General features: G+C 39.6%; 1 protein-coding gene across 1 annotated transcript; it reads left to right on the top strand.

Moving 5' to 3' along the window:
• Window positions 1–732: 732 nt before the first annotated feature.
• On the top strand, window positions 733–5,040 carry dhx58 (DEXH (Asp-Glu-X-His) box polypeptide 58). Its single transcript, XM_075453902.1, has 12 exons — window positions 733–845; window positions 930–1,177; window positions 1,267–1,471; window positions 1,559–1,749; window positions 1,855–1,968; window positions 2,070–2,202; window positions 3,144–3,329; window positions 3,450–3,700; window positions 3,802–4,113; window positions 4,195–4,385; window positions 4,483–4,582; window positions 4,677–5,040. Exons 2-12 carry the CDS (start codon window positions 1,001–1,003, stop codon window positions 4,863–4,865), a joined length of 2,049 nt encoding a protein of 682 aa, XP_075310017.1. The 5' UTR covers window positions 733–845; window positions 930–1,000; the 3' UTR covers window positions 4,866–5,040.
• Window positions 5,041–16,929: the final 11,889 nt, after the last annotated feature.

Raw genomic sequence — 16,929 nt, 5'->3', positions numbered from 1 at the left:
CTCACTTTGTTTCATACACATGCATATAGGGGTGGTTGAACCCACAATGCATTGAGCACTACATATTTATTTTTTCTGCTTATATAATAGGTTTTTACATTTGTTACTCTTATATACTCTTTATGTATAGAATGTTTGAAATACAGTTATACCTAAGTTATTATCCTTTATACAAGTTCTGATTGGATATTCCTGTAACTGGTTGCTGCAAAGCTTCAAGAATTATTATCTAATTCCTATAAGAGAGTGCTACGTGTTACCATTATGTTGCATCTGAAGAGGTTGTGTGTTTAAAGTCCTGTAAAACAATGTATTTAACTGAAATCAAAAAGCACTGCAGTAACCTAAAGGCAGAAAACAGGGTGTATGAATGAACTAATATACACAGTCCTGGGGGTTTCAGGCACGAGAACCAACAAGCTCTAAGTTTTGCTTTCCTGTTGCGACAAGAAGAAGAAGGGCCCAGTTAGGGCACATGTGAAAACCCAGGACGTTTTCAGTACCCAAAACGCTCAAGCTTTATGCCACTAATGGAATTAATATGAATAGAAGGTTTAACATATAGGGATTGGACGTAGTTTTATATAAAGTTTACACATTTTTGGGTCCAGTCTGTTTAGAATTCCCCTGTAGCTGCATAATGTCGACTTAGTGTTGCCCCTCCAGAGACTCCCTCAGTAGGGCCACATGTCTGAGGTCTAGTGAGCTTTACTTTCGTTTTCCAGTTTCAACGTCACACAGCTGATCACAACAGAGTTTAAAACCCCACCATCCGTACTGTGCAGGGATAGTGGGGAATGAGAAGCTGAGGAGAACACCTCGCAGATCTCTATTACAGCTGACTGGTGAGTTTAAAAGGCTCTTCAACACTAAACAGCTTACTCATCCTACACAGCTCTTACACAAAATGCTTTCTTCTTTTATTTCAGAACCCTGTTCTGACCTGGCACATTTTTGGTCAGTTTGAGTGAATAATTTGGTGACAGGTGGACAGTACAGGATGGCAGAATTCACGCTGCGTTCTTACCAGGAGGAAGTGGTTGAAAGAGCGCTCAAGAGAGAAAACATAATCATCTGGCTGCCTACAGGTGGAGGGAAGACTCGAGCTGCCGTGTATGTGGCCAAAAAACACCTTGAGACCACAGCAAATGCTAAAGTGATGGTCCTGGTAAACAAGGTACACAAAAAAAAAAACAGTTTAGGGAATAATAGAACAATATAAACACCTTTTTTGGATAATTGGTTTTGATACCTTTTCTACTGTAGGTTCACCTTGTCGACCAACATTACAACAAAGAGTTCAATCCTCACCTGGGTGACAGCTATAAACTTGCGAATGTCAGTGGAGAGAGTGAAGAGAAGGATTTCTTTGGAAAAGTGGTGAAGGACAAAGACGTGATCATCTGCACAGCACAGATCTTGTATAACGCTCTGTTTAACGAGGAGGAAACAAAACACGTAGAGCTGTCAGGTCAGTAAAAGGGACTTTAAACCTCCTGATTATGCTGTTGTGATAGTAGGACAAACTGAGCAATAATGTGTTCATGGTTCTTCACAGATATCACTTTACTGATAATTGATGAGTGTCACCACACCAACAAAGAGTCTGCCTACAACAAATTGATGAGATGCTACGTGGAGAAAAAGCTGAAAGGAGAAAGACCATTACCACAGATTCTGGGTCTCACAGCATCACCGGGGACAGGGGGTGCAAGGATCCTGGAAAATGCTGTGAAGCATGTCCTGCAGGTCAGTTTGATTTTGCATTCAGGATTTAAAATCATCTGTCAATAATTTCTACTCCCACAGCGCTCTGTCCTCTCCTCACCATCGTTGTTTTTCTCTCTTTTTCAGATCTGTGCCAACTTGGACTCGGCCATAGTCTCAACTAAAAACTATGTCCCTGAACTGAAGGAGAAGGTCCCCAAACCCGTCAAGACCTTTGACATTGTGGAGAAAAGACAAGCAGTTAGTAACATTTGTGGGATTTTGCAAATTCAAGAAGCAGTATCAAGAAGAGAAGCTCTGTCAACTAAATGTTATGACAACGCTGACACTTTCTCTTTTAGGATCCATTTGGAGATCATCTGAAATGGATGATGCAGCTGATCCACGATTTCATGAACCTTCCTCCTGACGTGAAGCTGAGAGAGTGTGGCACACAAGAGTATGAGGCGGATGTGGTGATTCTTGAGCATCGAGGTAAGAACATTGGGCCTCATGCAAGAACATTTTCGTATTTTATTCTAAATTTCTCTTACTTTTTCCGTAAGGTCTCGCACGAACACATCAGATTAAAAAAACGCTCTTAACTTAGGAAAATGTGTGTAAACGACCTACATAAATGATGAATGCAATCCGTGTGTATTTAACTGCATGTGCAAGAGGATAGTAAATGTGCATACTCCACACCCAAAATAATACCATATAAGGCTACGCGTCCTCTTTCCTGTGCCAGGAAGTGTTGAGTGTTGAGTCATGAGAATGGCATCAAGGCGCAAAAAGAACAACTTTACGGGCTCTGAGACTGAAGTTCTGCTTTCAGAGATTCAAAAAGGAAAATCTGTCATTTTTAGCAGTGTCAGGAGTGGAATTACGGACCTGCTAAAGTGTTTATGTTTGGCATTCCAGCCATGGCATGAAAGTCCCTCTTAATTTGTACTTGTTGGACAGCGGTATGTGGGAATTTGATGTACCATGGGTGATAAACTGGTGAGAGTTTTGATGACCAAGGGGAGCGCACGACTCACAGAGGACTGGGACACCCCCGATCTGTCTCCAATCTCCCTCTGAAAGGTTCCCGTGGCCAAAAATCCAAGGGTGGTGAGGACCTGGGCGTGTGGGGGACTTGGGTTTGATCGGCGTGTTTCTCTCTGGAGTCGTGGCTCTAGCAAGCTGCATATTAGCTGCAGCACAGTCCTTGGCAATCTAGATCGCGATGTCAGCCATTCGTCTGTCTGTTGACTGTCGCAGGACATCTACACGGTCTATGTTTTATCTTTATTCGTATTATTGTTCAGATGTTTTGAGGGTGCTCACTCAGGATTGAGAGATAATGACACCCTGAGACATCGTGACAGCTGTGGTATTCAAATCCAATGCCTCTGTTGACGTTTGTGTAATTTCTTTTTTTGTTGAACTAGGAGTTAAAGAGAACAACAGACTGCTAGCACAATGTGCACTCCACCTCAGAGAGTACAATGATGCCCTGCTCATCAATGACACTCTGCGAATGATGGATGCCTATCACTCCCTGGAGGAATACTACAACATGAAGCTCACCACAGCCTTTGATGGAACAGACTTTTTCCTGCTGGGGCTTTTCCAAGGTGGGAGTTCAGACATATTAATTTCTCATCTTCAGCCGAATTAATTCATTCAATGTTTTATCCAACAATGCATTGGAATTGTTGTAAAGAAAATGAACAGTCGGTATCTCTCTCATGCAGAGAATCAGGTGGAGCTGAGGAAACTCGCAACAAATACTCTTTTTGAGAACCCAAAGATGGGCAAACTTGAGAGCACCCTGCTAAGACAGTTCAGTCCAAGTGTGCAATCAAGGGGAATCCTGTTCTGTAAAACACGAAAGAGCACCCATTGCCTAAATGACTGGGTACTCAAAAATAGTGCCTTGAAGTCAGCTGGCATCCAGGCAGCCATCCTCACTGGGGCTGGCAATGGCATGACATACATGACACAGGTGCGTTGGTAAAATCTTCACTGATGATCTTTATATTATTCGTGCTCAGGAACAACTCGTCTACATGCTTTACATGCTTTTATTTCCATACCTTTTTGCAGAATGAGCAGGCGGATACAATCCGCAATTTCCGCAACGGTACTCTCAACCTCCTGATCTCCACCAGCGTGGCTGAAGAAGGTCTTGACATCCCTGAATGCAACCTAGTGGTGCGCTATGGGCTGCTTACAAATGAGATTGCCCAGCAGCAGGCCAGTGGACGCGCCCGAGCAAGTAACAGCCAGTATTCTGTGGTCGCTCAGGCAGGCGGACGGGAGGTCCGTCGAGAGAAAATGAACGAATATCTGGAGGAGCTGACTGGACAAGCCATTGCTGAGGTCCAAAAAATGAATCAGCGGGAGTTTCAGAGAAAGGTGAGGGTGCTGTACTCTGTCCACCCTTATTGCTCTCTCTCACTGCTCTGCGTATCTGACTTTATTCTTCTTTGTCTCAAGATAACCGAGCTGCAAACAGAGGCCATCATTACCAGTAAAGCTTTGGAGAACCGCAACACAGAAAAGAGGAGTCACTACACTGCTTCCAATATCCAGCTCTTGTGTCGAAGCTGTTTTAAATCAGTGGCTTCTGGCAGTGACATTAAACTCCTTGACAATACACACTTTGTCAACATCAATCCCGAATTTAAGTGAGTTGTTCTCTTTCTGTTAAGATGCTACAGAAGTATATCCAAGCCCAAGTAAGACCCTATTCCAGCTTTCATTGTGTATTTTATGTGTTCTCAGGAAGCATTACAAAGTCGGTGGACAGTTGACGTTAGAAAAGAATTTTGAGGACTGGGAGCCTGGTTGCACAATCAGCTGTAGTAACGGCCAATGCAACAAGGTACAGTGGGGATTCCGCTTCATAGTACTATTCATTAATAGAGCTAATGACATTCATGCTCGATTCTAAGTGTTATCTTTGTGTACATTCACAGAAATGGGGATTCCAGGTGAAGTACAAAAAGGTTGTTGTACTGCCGAATATGGCCATTAAGAACTTTGCCCTTCAGGTGACTCCAGGTGAAAGGATGATCGTAAAGAAGTGGAAAGATGTTCCTTTCACTGTTGAGGACTTCAGCTTTGAGGAGTACTGTCAAGAGTACCTGGGTGACTTTCTCGATTGAGACCCAAATAAGGTCCATGAGGGTTTCTCTCTCCGCTTCCCTTCTTATCTTATTTTTCCAGTTTAGATGCATTTACATAAGGTACATCATCGCTGTTCTATTGGAAGTGCCTGAAATATGAACACAGGCTTTTTAAAAATGCACGTGCTGATTTGTGCTGGCGGGCCTGTGAGATAACAGCACGCTAAAACCCATTACTCATCGATCATGCTTGAAATTAGCGTGACAGCTTTGTTTATGCCCAAGGTCCTAGCCCATTTGTATGTTTGATGTGCTCTTCCTCAACTTCATCTCAAGCCAAGCACAAAGGCAAAGCAAAAAAATGAATTCTGCTGCTACTTCAACCTGAACCATCGTGAGCATCTGTCATGTCATCCAGTCAAGATTACTCCACATGAAATCTCTTGTAGCTTTTTAAAAATACTTTTTAATGAAACATCCATGAAGCATGGATGCAGTAGTATAAACAATAATGTGTTGTAAGATGATATTTCTGTTGACGTATACTGTTTTGAAGCTACAACTAAAGCCGAAATGATTTATATGCTCGTAAGCATTCCTGTGGAAATGGTTAAGACCACATCTGCATTTGATTGCTTTTATTATCCACTAGGTGGCAGTGTCTGTTAACCAATGATAGCATGTTGTATTTCTCATCTGTCTTTGTTACCATTAAAAAATGGTGTGAATAAAGCTGGGACAGAATTTTTATCTGTTGGTTCTTAAACTGAGAGCAGCGAGCTCATTCATGGCCTGAGACTTCAGCAGTGATTCTGAATACCAAAATGTGCTGGAAACATCGAGATGAGGACAGATACATCTGTCACTTCATGGTCACAGTAACCAAACTTTGCTGCTGGACCTTTAAGAAAGGCACTTCATCCAGAATTATTTCAGTTAAGTGTCAGAAAGGGAAAGTTTCACATGTGCTCCTGCATAGGCATGCGTAGACGAAATGAACCATCGTGAAACGCTATAGTTCGGTTTAGTCTATGCTTTCTTTGTGGGTTTAAAAGTCATACTGAACATTGCAAGTTAAATGCTTCATTGATGTAGCTGCCTCTGCACCACTGACTCACTATAATGTGTCTTAGTTTGGATTATTTTACACCATACAAACATCAGGAATATGTTTTTATCTTGCTCTCAAATGATGGCATCACAATGGCTTCAAAGAAAATTCTACCGTGTAATGACATCACTGTTTGTCTGAGAACTCACAACTTAATTCCCAAAAGGCAGATTTTGATAGTTAATCACATGGTTTAATTTGGCAGCTCTGTTTTCAGACCTGAATCAGGTTTATTATGGAACAGCACAGATTAAGCTAAAATGAGCAGTTTCCAAAACAAACCTGCAGTATGAAATTAAAGCAACAGACAAGAAAACCATTCATTTTAGGCTAACAGCTATATTGGACATTCATTTTTGACCTGTGTAATATCTTTCCCCAGGAACGACATGATTAGGTCAGCCTCACAGTGTCACGTGCCATAATCCTTTCAAATCTGGCAGAGAGCTGGAGTCAGTGCTACTGCCATAGACATAATCACACTAAAAACAGGCTCTGTGCCACTGTCACTCCTGAATCAGATACAGGCTGGCAGAAAGGAGCCGTGCAGTATGATTTACTCTGATCAAGCTCAGGCTCCATAATCAGCACTGATTACTTCCCTTTACTTCCCAGCTCAGCAACCTGTGCATCTTAATTGCAATTAGCTATCTTCTGAAATTAAAGCAGCTTGGAGTACAAAAGCAATGGATGATCGTCTCTATGTAGCTGAGTGAGTGCGCCTATTTGTGGGAAGTCATTAAGATCTAGGGCACATATACATTAGGCACATCTGGATGCTTTGACAGCAGCAGGACTCACGAGTAAGACTGTATATATGATTCAATGGGTTCTGCACATTTAGTTAGCACAACAAACAATATTTTTGCAACTTTAATTTCTAAATTCAGTGTTTAGGCTACTTGAGTGAGTCCAATATTGTAATTGTATTACAGCATACAGCTTTTTTACTGTTTGCTTACATTTTGTTCAGCGTTTGATGAGGAAAATAAGCAGAATACCAGATGATTGAAATAGGATGCAGCCTTACTTTTAGTCAGTTTCTCGTTTCTCTTTTGAAAAGGCCACAATTTCTTCTCTTGTGATTACTTTAATTACACCTTCCATTTGTTTTATAAGGGGCAACAAGCTCAGAATTGTGTCTTCTTTTAGGTTATTGACTAATTGGCTACTCATCAAAAAAGCTTGGTGACCTGTCAACCTCTACACGTCCTAAAGTGGTCCAGTTTGTTGAAGGTTCTGGATGCAAAAATCAAGAAACATTCATTTGGGGGAACATCTGCTCACAACAAATTAAGTTAAATTAGTTAACAAGTTTTACTTCACAATGGCAGAGCTTAATTGTGAGTTAGCAGCTTGTTTGTTACTATCAGATATTTATAGCTTTAGCTAAACATACTAACCTCCTTTCTCCGTTAATGATTTAGGGTTGTAACGGTTTAGCATATGCTAATGGCTGTTCATGAACCGTTGAAAACTAAGTCAGAGAGGCTTAAAATGGTCATAATATTAACAAACAATGTGGACATCAGTCATAAGTAACAAAGATAAAAAAAAACATACGAGAACCTGCTTTATCATGCTGCTCACTAGATTCTGTAGGGCTCCAAAACATGTATGCAAACATCAGGAGAATCATGAATCATGAATATCAGAATCGATATTAAACTATGCAAAAATCTTGCCCAGACTTTTTAATCCTGCAAGTAAAAGTGTCACAAAAAGGTCAAACAAATATTAGTAGTGGAATTGGTGTCATTGTTGACTGAACATTGTACACAGGAAACAAATATCTTACCTGTATGATGGTTATCGTACATCTGGCAATGCTCGGTTGTATTCGAGCACCCATTGCTTATCTGCTATTACAAGTTCTCTTCATTTTCCTCTGTTCGCTGCACATTCCTGTTCCCATTTCAAGACTTAGATAGGGATCTTCGTGTTTGGTGGAATCTAGAATCAACCTGTGTTCTTAATTTGTTTTTGGATGAAATATTAGACTCCACAGTTTATCATCTTAACAGGGGAGAGCCGCATTGGGAGTTCCCTCTAAAAGAACTATTTGCCTAAAGGGTGAAATTTTTCCATGGCTTTGAAAACAGTTTCACCCTAACCCTTCATTAGTGGACATGACTACTTGTTAAAATTCATTTTTGCAATCCAGTCAAACTTATTTCACTCTGGACCATAGTGGAAGAAAATGTTCATTTTTGATAAAAAAAATTTTAAAAAAAAGGTCTTAGATTCTTTAATTGGTATTTGGGGAGTTTGGAGAGCAAATGAAAACCTCTGACTTCTTGTTGTGTTCCTAAACAGTTTTTGTGAGGGTTCACTGCTGTCCTATTGATGGAGGCTGCTACTGGGGAATTCTGTTGCCATGTGGAGGGATGTAAGTGGTCTGCTAAAAGGTTTAATTAAGTGGGAAGTGTCAAAATAACATCCATATGAATGCCAAGATGCAGATTTCCAAGAAGAAAATTGGCTATCAGACATGTTGTTATACTGTCTAATATAGATTTGACACAACATATACCCAGTAATGCCTTTTTACAAAAGTGTAATTAAATTGTAGATGCATAACATTGTAGTATGCGACAATAATACCTATAGAGATAGACTAAACAGCTCATCACTTGGTTAATTGTGTTACTGCAGACAGAAGTCACATCTGTTAGGCCATGTGTCAAACTGGTCTCCCGCAAAGCAAGACGCTCGTGGCGACAACAGTTTTGAACACGCCATTGTTCTCTGCTCTTGGTTGTCACACATTCTCACTCACACAGGACACCAACGGTTACTGTGTGCTATCTGGAGCTTGCTGTGAGGTTGTTGGCCTCCTTGTCGAGGTGATAGGACTTTCCTGTCTCTATTCTCATGGCAACAGCAGTGGATCAGGTTTCCTCCAGTGACAAGCTCAGCGGTGACATTTGCATCGTCCTTCTGTATGTTTATGTGTATTGGTTGGCCTTATTTATAGTTAAAAAATGTTTATCAATTGGCTGTCCGCTCTGTGTGAATGCCAGCTACTGCAGTTTAGCTGTGTTAGGGGCATTGGATTTGAAGGGGGTCTGGATGTATTTGAGTTCTTCCAGGGCAGTTGTGTCTCTGCTGCCATCAGAAAGCCTTCAATTAGTTCAGAATTTACATGACACAATTCTTTTTACATGTTAATTTTAACCCCCGAGACACTTGAAAACATGTTTGTGTATACATTCAAGGCAACATGAAAGCAATTACTGAACATGGAGAGTGCATCTTTGTTGTTGCTCATCTCCTTTGATTGAGCATGTAGCTCTCAGGAGTGGACTGGAAGTCTGGTGTGAGCGCCAGAGTCAAGAGTTAATCAGCCTATTTCATGCTTTATTATAGAGCAGATAAAAGGGGTGCTTGTCTCCTCTGTCTGCAACTATGTGCCTTGGCTTTTGTCTGCTTCTTTTTTTTTGCCTTGTTCCTTTTCTCTGCTTTTCTAGTGACAGAACTGCATGCTTGATTATTAGAAACTCGAGGAAAAAAAAACTAATAAGTTGTCAATGAAGATCTCGGATGCATATACTTCAGTAGTGTTTCAGTAGCTAAAAAATGTCGTCTAACAATCTATTTTAATTGTCCTTTGGGTCATAACACGTCAAAACATGTCTGCTGCACAAATATTAACTCTTCAGTTGAAATGTGTGAGCTCTCATGTGCCATGTGCATACAGTATGTGTGTGTCGGTCTGGTGGCGCATTTGGACCAAACTAAATGTATTGTTCTGTCTTCCCTCCTCCATCTCTGCTCAAGATTGCCGTCTGTGTCACAATAATCCCTGTTATTAATCCACGCTGAGTCTTATACAGGCTGGTGAGGATTATTTTGAATTGTGAACTCAGATGACAGCACACAGTTTTTTATTTTCCCTCTATTTTGATCCCTTGAGAATGATGTGGCTCTGTTCGAATGCAATTCAAATATGAATGTATTTTGCTAAAATATGGGCTGTTTGGACTCAATAAATTAAGTTGAGTGTCTGTCATTTTGACCACATCATATGTGGAAAACAACAGCAAGAGTCTAGTGTATGAAAAAAGAAAGAAATGTCAGTATTTTCTTCTCTATCTTCTGTGTTGGAAAATACTTTTGAAGTTGATAGTTTAACAGCTAAAGCAAATTGACTTTACCTTGACTTGAAGACTTGCTGTGATTCATTATTTTCTGTTATGGTTAATTAGAAAAAATAATTATCAGATAATGTGCATTTAAATAATTGCTAGTAAAAGGCAGATCACCGTTTCTAGGTTGCACGGTTTATTGTTGATAAATTCTAAATGCATGAAGTTGTATAGTGTATACTGCGGTGTGTTTTTGACAGTTTGTTGCTTTTCTCACAGCATGGATCAGGGAGCTCTCATGGGCAGAAACAGTTGGAAACACAAAAAGGAAACTGAAAAATCATTTCAATAAAACATGCAGTCCCCGAGGTCGTTGCTAAGGTATTGATTATGCCATAAAAAAACATCTTCAGTATGAAACAGTCAAGGCTCACATAACCAAGCTCTGTTGTTAAATGTACCAACTTTAAAAATGAAAAAAAAAAAGACATTTTTAAACAAGAGCAGTCACATGTTTCAAACAATTACATATTGTGAAAGAGGGAGGTATATTAGGCAAAATGAATTCTATGAACACATTCAGAGTGTGGTAAAGTGGGAACTTGAATTTAAGTGAAGGAACACCAGCATTTGTCCCAGAGGAGGAAAACTGCTGTATGAAAGTAAAGCCATTCATCATCTATAACCTTGCCACGACTCAGGACAGAGTCTTATAAATCTGCTGTGACCAGAATGAGACAGCAGCAACACAACACTAAAACACAGCTGGCTGATAAGCACAGTTCCAATCAAGAGGCGGCCTCATCAAACCATTCTTTCTGTGTACCAGCATAGCCACGGTAAACACAGGGCTCATCTAGCATAAAAAGATTTCTACAGATTTATGCGGATCTGGCACAGTGAGGTATTGATCTCTCTGCCCCATTTAAGACGGTGAAAGGAAAGAGGATGCTTCTGCAAACCTCCGAAGGGTTTTTATATTCATTTTGTTTTGGATAAGTTGCTCTCATTTACAGTGAGGCTTACTGTAACTGAACGGTCAAATATAATTAGAGTTACTGTTAAAGAGCAGCAGCAGAGGGTTAAGTCAACAACGTCAATATATGCAGGATGGAAATGGAAATAGTTCAAAGAAAAAAAGAAAATGTTCAAAGAAAATTCCATAGATTGTAACAGGGACATATCTGAATTTATTTGTCAGTCTCATTTTAGACTGTTTTAGTAACAAACAAATGGCACATGCTTTGTTTGTAAAAAGCAAACTACATCTTTGCAATAGTTTAAAGTGGGGTGAGTATGTTGAATGTGATATAGACTCATCAAGTACTTATTTCGGACCCTTTTACAAAATTGTCTTTTTTAAATCTTCTGGTGGAAAATGTGAACAATCAGCCAAAAATAATATTTTTTAACCAACTCATGAAACAAATCTCATGGGGACTTTAAGTCATCATTTAGAAATGACAGGTCAGCGTTTCCGAAGGAGATTATACTTGTGGCTTTATGAAATTAGGTGGCGAGGAAGCGGATGATATCTTACAACATACTCTTTGCTTATTAATATTTTCATTCATTTTTATCTATGTTGCCAGAGAATGGTCTGTCAGCTGGTGTGTACTCCTTGCTCACTCTGCCATTTACTGAACAGACTGCGGTTAATTAGTCGCCACAATTAAATGTGTATTTTTATCGGTAATGCAGTGATGGGAGATCTGCCTCTGTGCTTCCACAGAAAGTAATTACTGTTTGTTCAGGAAGTGCTTTTTTTGCAAAAAAAAAATGACGACGGGTTCCCAAAAGAGGTCTAAAAGTTGCTAAACCCAGTTGGCGACAGTCGTGAACATTCCTTCCATAGCTGCATCTTGTTTCTGTGCGTTTTCATTAAGGAAGGGGGGGCTGATGTACTTTGTACGAGAGAGATAGATACAGAGGGACATGGGATTGAAACAAAGAGCTTCACGTATCTTTATATGGTAAATTTCAGCACTTCAGATCGTGGAAAAAAAGAATATTTGTAAAAAGTCTTAAGAAGTTTAGCCTCAGTCATTAATAGCATCACTACCAATGACAAAAAGAACAACAGCAACAATGGCGAAATAGTAAACAGAGCCATCGATCATGCTCAGAGAGCTGCATGTCATGGGCTGCAGCTTTACCTAATGGAGGCACTACATTAGCTGGTACCGAGTTTTGACAGCTTCAATTAGAATGAGCTCTACCTTTGCCAGAGCCCTGACCTCAATGCAACCTTAAGCATAAGTGGCTATATGCTAGCTTGGCATCACAGTGGTTCCACTTCACCTTAAGCTCTCTAGGTTTACTTTTTTGAATTCCTTTGGTTTATCACAGCATATCACAGGAAACTGCAGAAGTAGATCTGGCAGCATCGCCAAATCACTTAGTGTTGTCTGCACAGTTTTTATTGGCTTTGACTGTCCTCATCAAAATAATCACGCACTATTCATAAGCATGATATAACCAGAAAAATGTATGTTTTCATGCTGAATACTTTTCATGCTGCCACCACACCCCCTTTTTTCCCCCTCCATCCCTCAGAATGTCTATTCCTGTCTTTGGTAAAACTGCATTTCTTGTGTCTATCCACAAATGTCTAAATGATAGGTTTTGAATCTTGGGAGAAAAGAGAAGCATGCTTCACAAGATGGAGCACAGCAAAACATCTGACTCCTGCCAAAAGAAAGGAAACAAAGCAGACTCATTTTTGCAAAGTCTATTCTTTAATGCTCAACCGTAGACTGCTTTCTTTGTGTTCCCTTCACTCTCCCTCCAGCCGCTGTCCTCCTTCTCAATTATTCCAGAGAAACAACGCACTTGTCAATCTTTTCCCTTTCAATAGCTAATGGTCTATCCATCCTCCTCTGTCCAACAGTCAAGCCAATTAATTCGATCAAGCTGTTTGAAAGTAATTTTGAGTCGCAGCAGGAGGGCGTCGTCAGACTGACAGCGCTGACTCAATATATCCATTGTTAAGAGAAGAACAACACTGAGTAAACCAAGGTAAATTAGCCTGAATAGATCCAGAAGTAATTTTATATCTAGACTGTGCAATTATGTTTTTATGTGCATAATTTCCCTGTTATTTCTACACTGTCGTACCATATTCGTGTACACATGGACATGTAATCCTGCTTTCAAATTCAGTAAAAAAAAAAGAAATATGGCTTAGCCTGTGGCCTTAATATATCATTGTCTGTGGATTTTGTTATATTTTTGGTTTTCTGTCATCCTGTTCTCATTTCCATGTTTTCTATTCTAAAGGTTCTGCATTTGCATCATTTAAGCTTGTCTCGATTTTATGGTTCTTGGCTTTTTAGTTTCTTTTTCTTGTTGTATTCCAGGGTGTGATCCTTTTTTTCCCCCTTTCTGCTTTCTGCACACACCTGGTCCTATATTACTTCCCTGAAGTGATATTGTTTCCCTCAGTTTCCACCAGGTTTTTCCTTTGTCAGATTTTTGTCATTTTGTCTGTTTGGTGACACTCCTCATGCCAGGCTCAGTTTTTCCTTGGCACTCTCTGCATTACGTTTTAGATTCTCTGTGTTCTGGACTTCCTGCAATTGCAGCCCCTTCAGTTTAGTTTTGAATAAAAGTTTACCTTTTTTAAAATCTTGCCTCCCTCCTCAGCCTGTATTTAGAGCTCCTTGTGAACACACCTGTGACCCATTATGTCTTGTATGTCTTACCAGAAAATGTTTAGCAATTACATTTGTCCACATGTCAAGAACACAGTAGTTTCACAATTCTTGGTTAGAAATTGTGAGATGACTACATTTTTGGAGGCAGCTCTGTGAAAAACAGAACATGCTGTCTAAAAGCCTCCTTTGACTTTCTCGAAAGGAAACCTCTGAGAAAATGGATCCTCTGTCAGAAGTCCATTGTAAGATAATGAGTTGTCCAAATGCTGTTGGATGAGAATTGTGTGTGAATAATTTCTCTTCCCTTTTCTGCTGATGTGAGCTATCAATGCCCTGATCCAGGCCTTTGATGTGGTACTCCATTGTCTTGCAGAGCTGCAGGAAATTGAAAGGAAAGATTGGGAAAGTGTTAGCGAAGGGGAGAAGTGACGTGCGGCCCATCAGGGTTTTCGAGGACACAGCACAAGGAAATGAACAAGCCCTGCATGACCTGGGGGAACTTATCCTCACAGGGAGAGGACGTTAAGTGGAAAGAGGCGCAGGAAGATTTGTTTTAAAAAACACAAGATCAAATAAGTGATTTTATTATTTCATTAAAAAGACTCATGGCTAACATCCAGCTTTAATATTTGTGCTACATTATTTCAAGCCAAATGCATCCCCTCACCACTGCATTCAAGGCTCTATTCTAATTTAGAGAAAGTGCCAAACCTTTAGAGAATTGAAAAAGAAAACACTCGTTCAGCCTTAAGAGCATTTGTACCTTGAGAGTTAAGAGTTAAATTTTAATGCGACCCAAAATTGATTTGCAAATCTCTGTGCCTTAAAGAGGTGTGAGAATCTTTCTTTCTGTCAAACTCCTCAACATTATAGGCCTAAGTGCTTTCATTCAACATGCAGTTTCCTGTACTTTTTCTCTCTTATTCTGATAAATCACAGCAGCATATACTGCTAGAGGCTGTTTAAACTGGGTACTATAAAGTGGTTTTTGGTAAGGTTAACAAGTCCATTTCTCCTATTTGTTAGCTCTGGAAAGAGGAATTAGCATACTTTTTTATAAATGTGCTATGGCACTTTTTTGAATATATTAGAATATGCCAGGCCTATTTTTGGGACTTGATGAAAAAACTGTGTTCAGTACGGGAAAGCAGACTTTAAAAGTCACAGTGCTTTTCTTCTCATATATTTCATTAGCATTTTGTCAAGTGGAAGAAATATGGTTTGGGTCCTGTTAAAATATTACTCCTGAAAGCAAGTGTTTGATCAGGGGTGTATGGGCATTGTTAGAGAGTAGGCTAAACAATATAATAATGGGAGCAAATTATTTTTCTATTTGCTTCAAAGATTTTGACATTCAGTGATTTAAATGAAAGGATTTCTAACCAAAAAATATTTATCAATTGCTTGGGATTTACGTTCACCCTATTCTTGACACTGTCTCTCAGTTTTCAAAGGCTTGAAAGCAAAATAACATTTGGTTAAAGAACAGTTTCTTCATCAGATGATGCCATTTTGCTGTCAGGTGTTGAATTTAGGAGCTTCTCAGGCAGTACCTTTATGTTGTTATGTTTATGTTTATGCATTTGGCAGATGGTTTTATCAAAAGCGACTTACATAAGAGGATATAACATTACAGCTAACTTCAAAGCTAACAATAAGCTACATAGAAGGAAGTGGAGTGGGCAAATTAACACTTTTAAAAAGAAGAAATGCAGTGCTATGCTCAGCAGCACCAGAAGACATCAAAATACATCTTAACTTGATTGGAAGATATCAGAATTCTACTGAGAATTTAAAACCTTTCTAGTCAAAGTCTACAATAAAGAGATGCTTTCAGAGGTTTTACCTCGTGAAACTAATCACTGTTTATGCTCTAAAACAGAGAGACCAGATTAGACAGAAGAAAAAAAAGTCTGCCAGTTTACCAAACAGCAATCTTTTGACAGATAACACTGAGGTTAAAGATTTTTTCTTAACTCCGAGCACATAGTCTTGTTGCCTAAACGTAACATAGTAAAGACAGAAAACACAAATTATAAACCTAACAAAAAAAATAAACTATTTTAGATGGGACTGGAATTTTAATGCCTTTGGTTGACCTATGTGACACAACATCACCAACACAATATGTTCTCATGTGCTGGATGAGTGGCCCTATAACAGGCTATAACACTGGATCACCATTTTTATTGATGATGTGGATGAATTCTGAACTGCAAAGCGCTGCATGTCTGAGTTTCATTCAAATCCTACCAACTGATTAGACTGTGCTTTGTGATGGATAGTGACCCAAATCATCTCAACCTAAGGGAGCCGGCTTTTCATTTACTGAAAAGAAAACTGAAGCCAGAAATGTACGTTTAGAAGCAGCAACTGCAGGTGGCTGTATCTCAAAGTAGGAAACTTTGAATTATCTGATGCCTGTGGATTCTAGACTTTGACAGCAAAGAATTTTGATCAAAGTATTTAGATATTTAAAAGTATATTCATTTAGTTATCTCATGAAAAACTACTGAATAAAAGCTGAAAATCTAGCCTCCAAACATATTTTGATTGTTTTTTTTCAGACATTATGGTGGTGTTTTGGTGGAATTGTCAATGCTCAAAACCCATATGGATCCAACTGCTAATGGCTAAGCCTTTCCCGTGTATCTATATTGTTTGAATGTAAAGCAAGAGGCAAATTAATGCCAAAGACATTGGCAGCATGCAGTCATGCTCATTTCCCCCACTGTAGTCATGTTCAAGCATTAGAGACGGTGGTGGAACCTGGGACATGTGATGTGTAATGTGTAACGCGGCAGGTCAGACACAGGAAAGTGGGTTTGCTCTGGCGGGAAATGGCTATTTACGTAGCTGAAAATGGAGTGCGCCTCTCTGACATTTTCATAGCCCTGCAGGCAAGAGTAACCTTCAGCGGAAAACGGAATGATTTAAGAAATGGGAGGTGGAGATGGAAAGCGAGAGGCAGAGCAAGAGGTGGGGCAGAAAGGGGGGAACATGATTGCACGGGAGAGTTAAAATGACCAGAAAGTGAGTTTGGGAAAAGGGGAAGTGAGAGGGAAATAAAGATTAACAAAAGTAGACAAAAAGTATTTGGAGGTCAAAGAGGAGAAAGCATAGATAAACAGTCAGAAAATAAAGGGGCTAATGGTGTTTAATGCTAAAAAAAAAGGCTAACAAAACAAAGTTCAGGAAGCAGCATATTTAAATTTCTAGGAACATCTTTCACATCTTGAACCGTTTAA

This window comes from Odontesthes bonariensis, chromosome 21 (assembly GCF_027942865.1).
Source record: "Odontesthes bonariensis isolate fOdoBon6 chromosome 21, fOdoBon6.hap1, whole genome shotgun sequence".
Taxonomy (NCBI): Eukaryota; Metazoa; Chordata; class Actinopteri; order Atheriniformes; family Atherinopsidae; genus Odontesthes; species Odontesthes bonariensis.
Note: the sequence above shows the minus strand (reverse complement) of the source record. Positions and strands in the feature narration are given on the sequence as shown.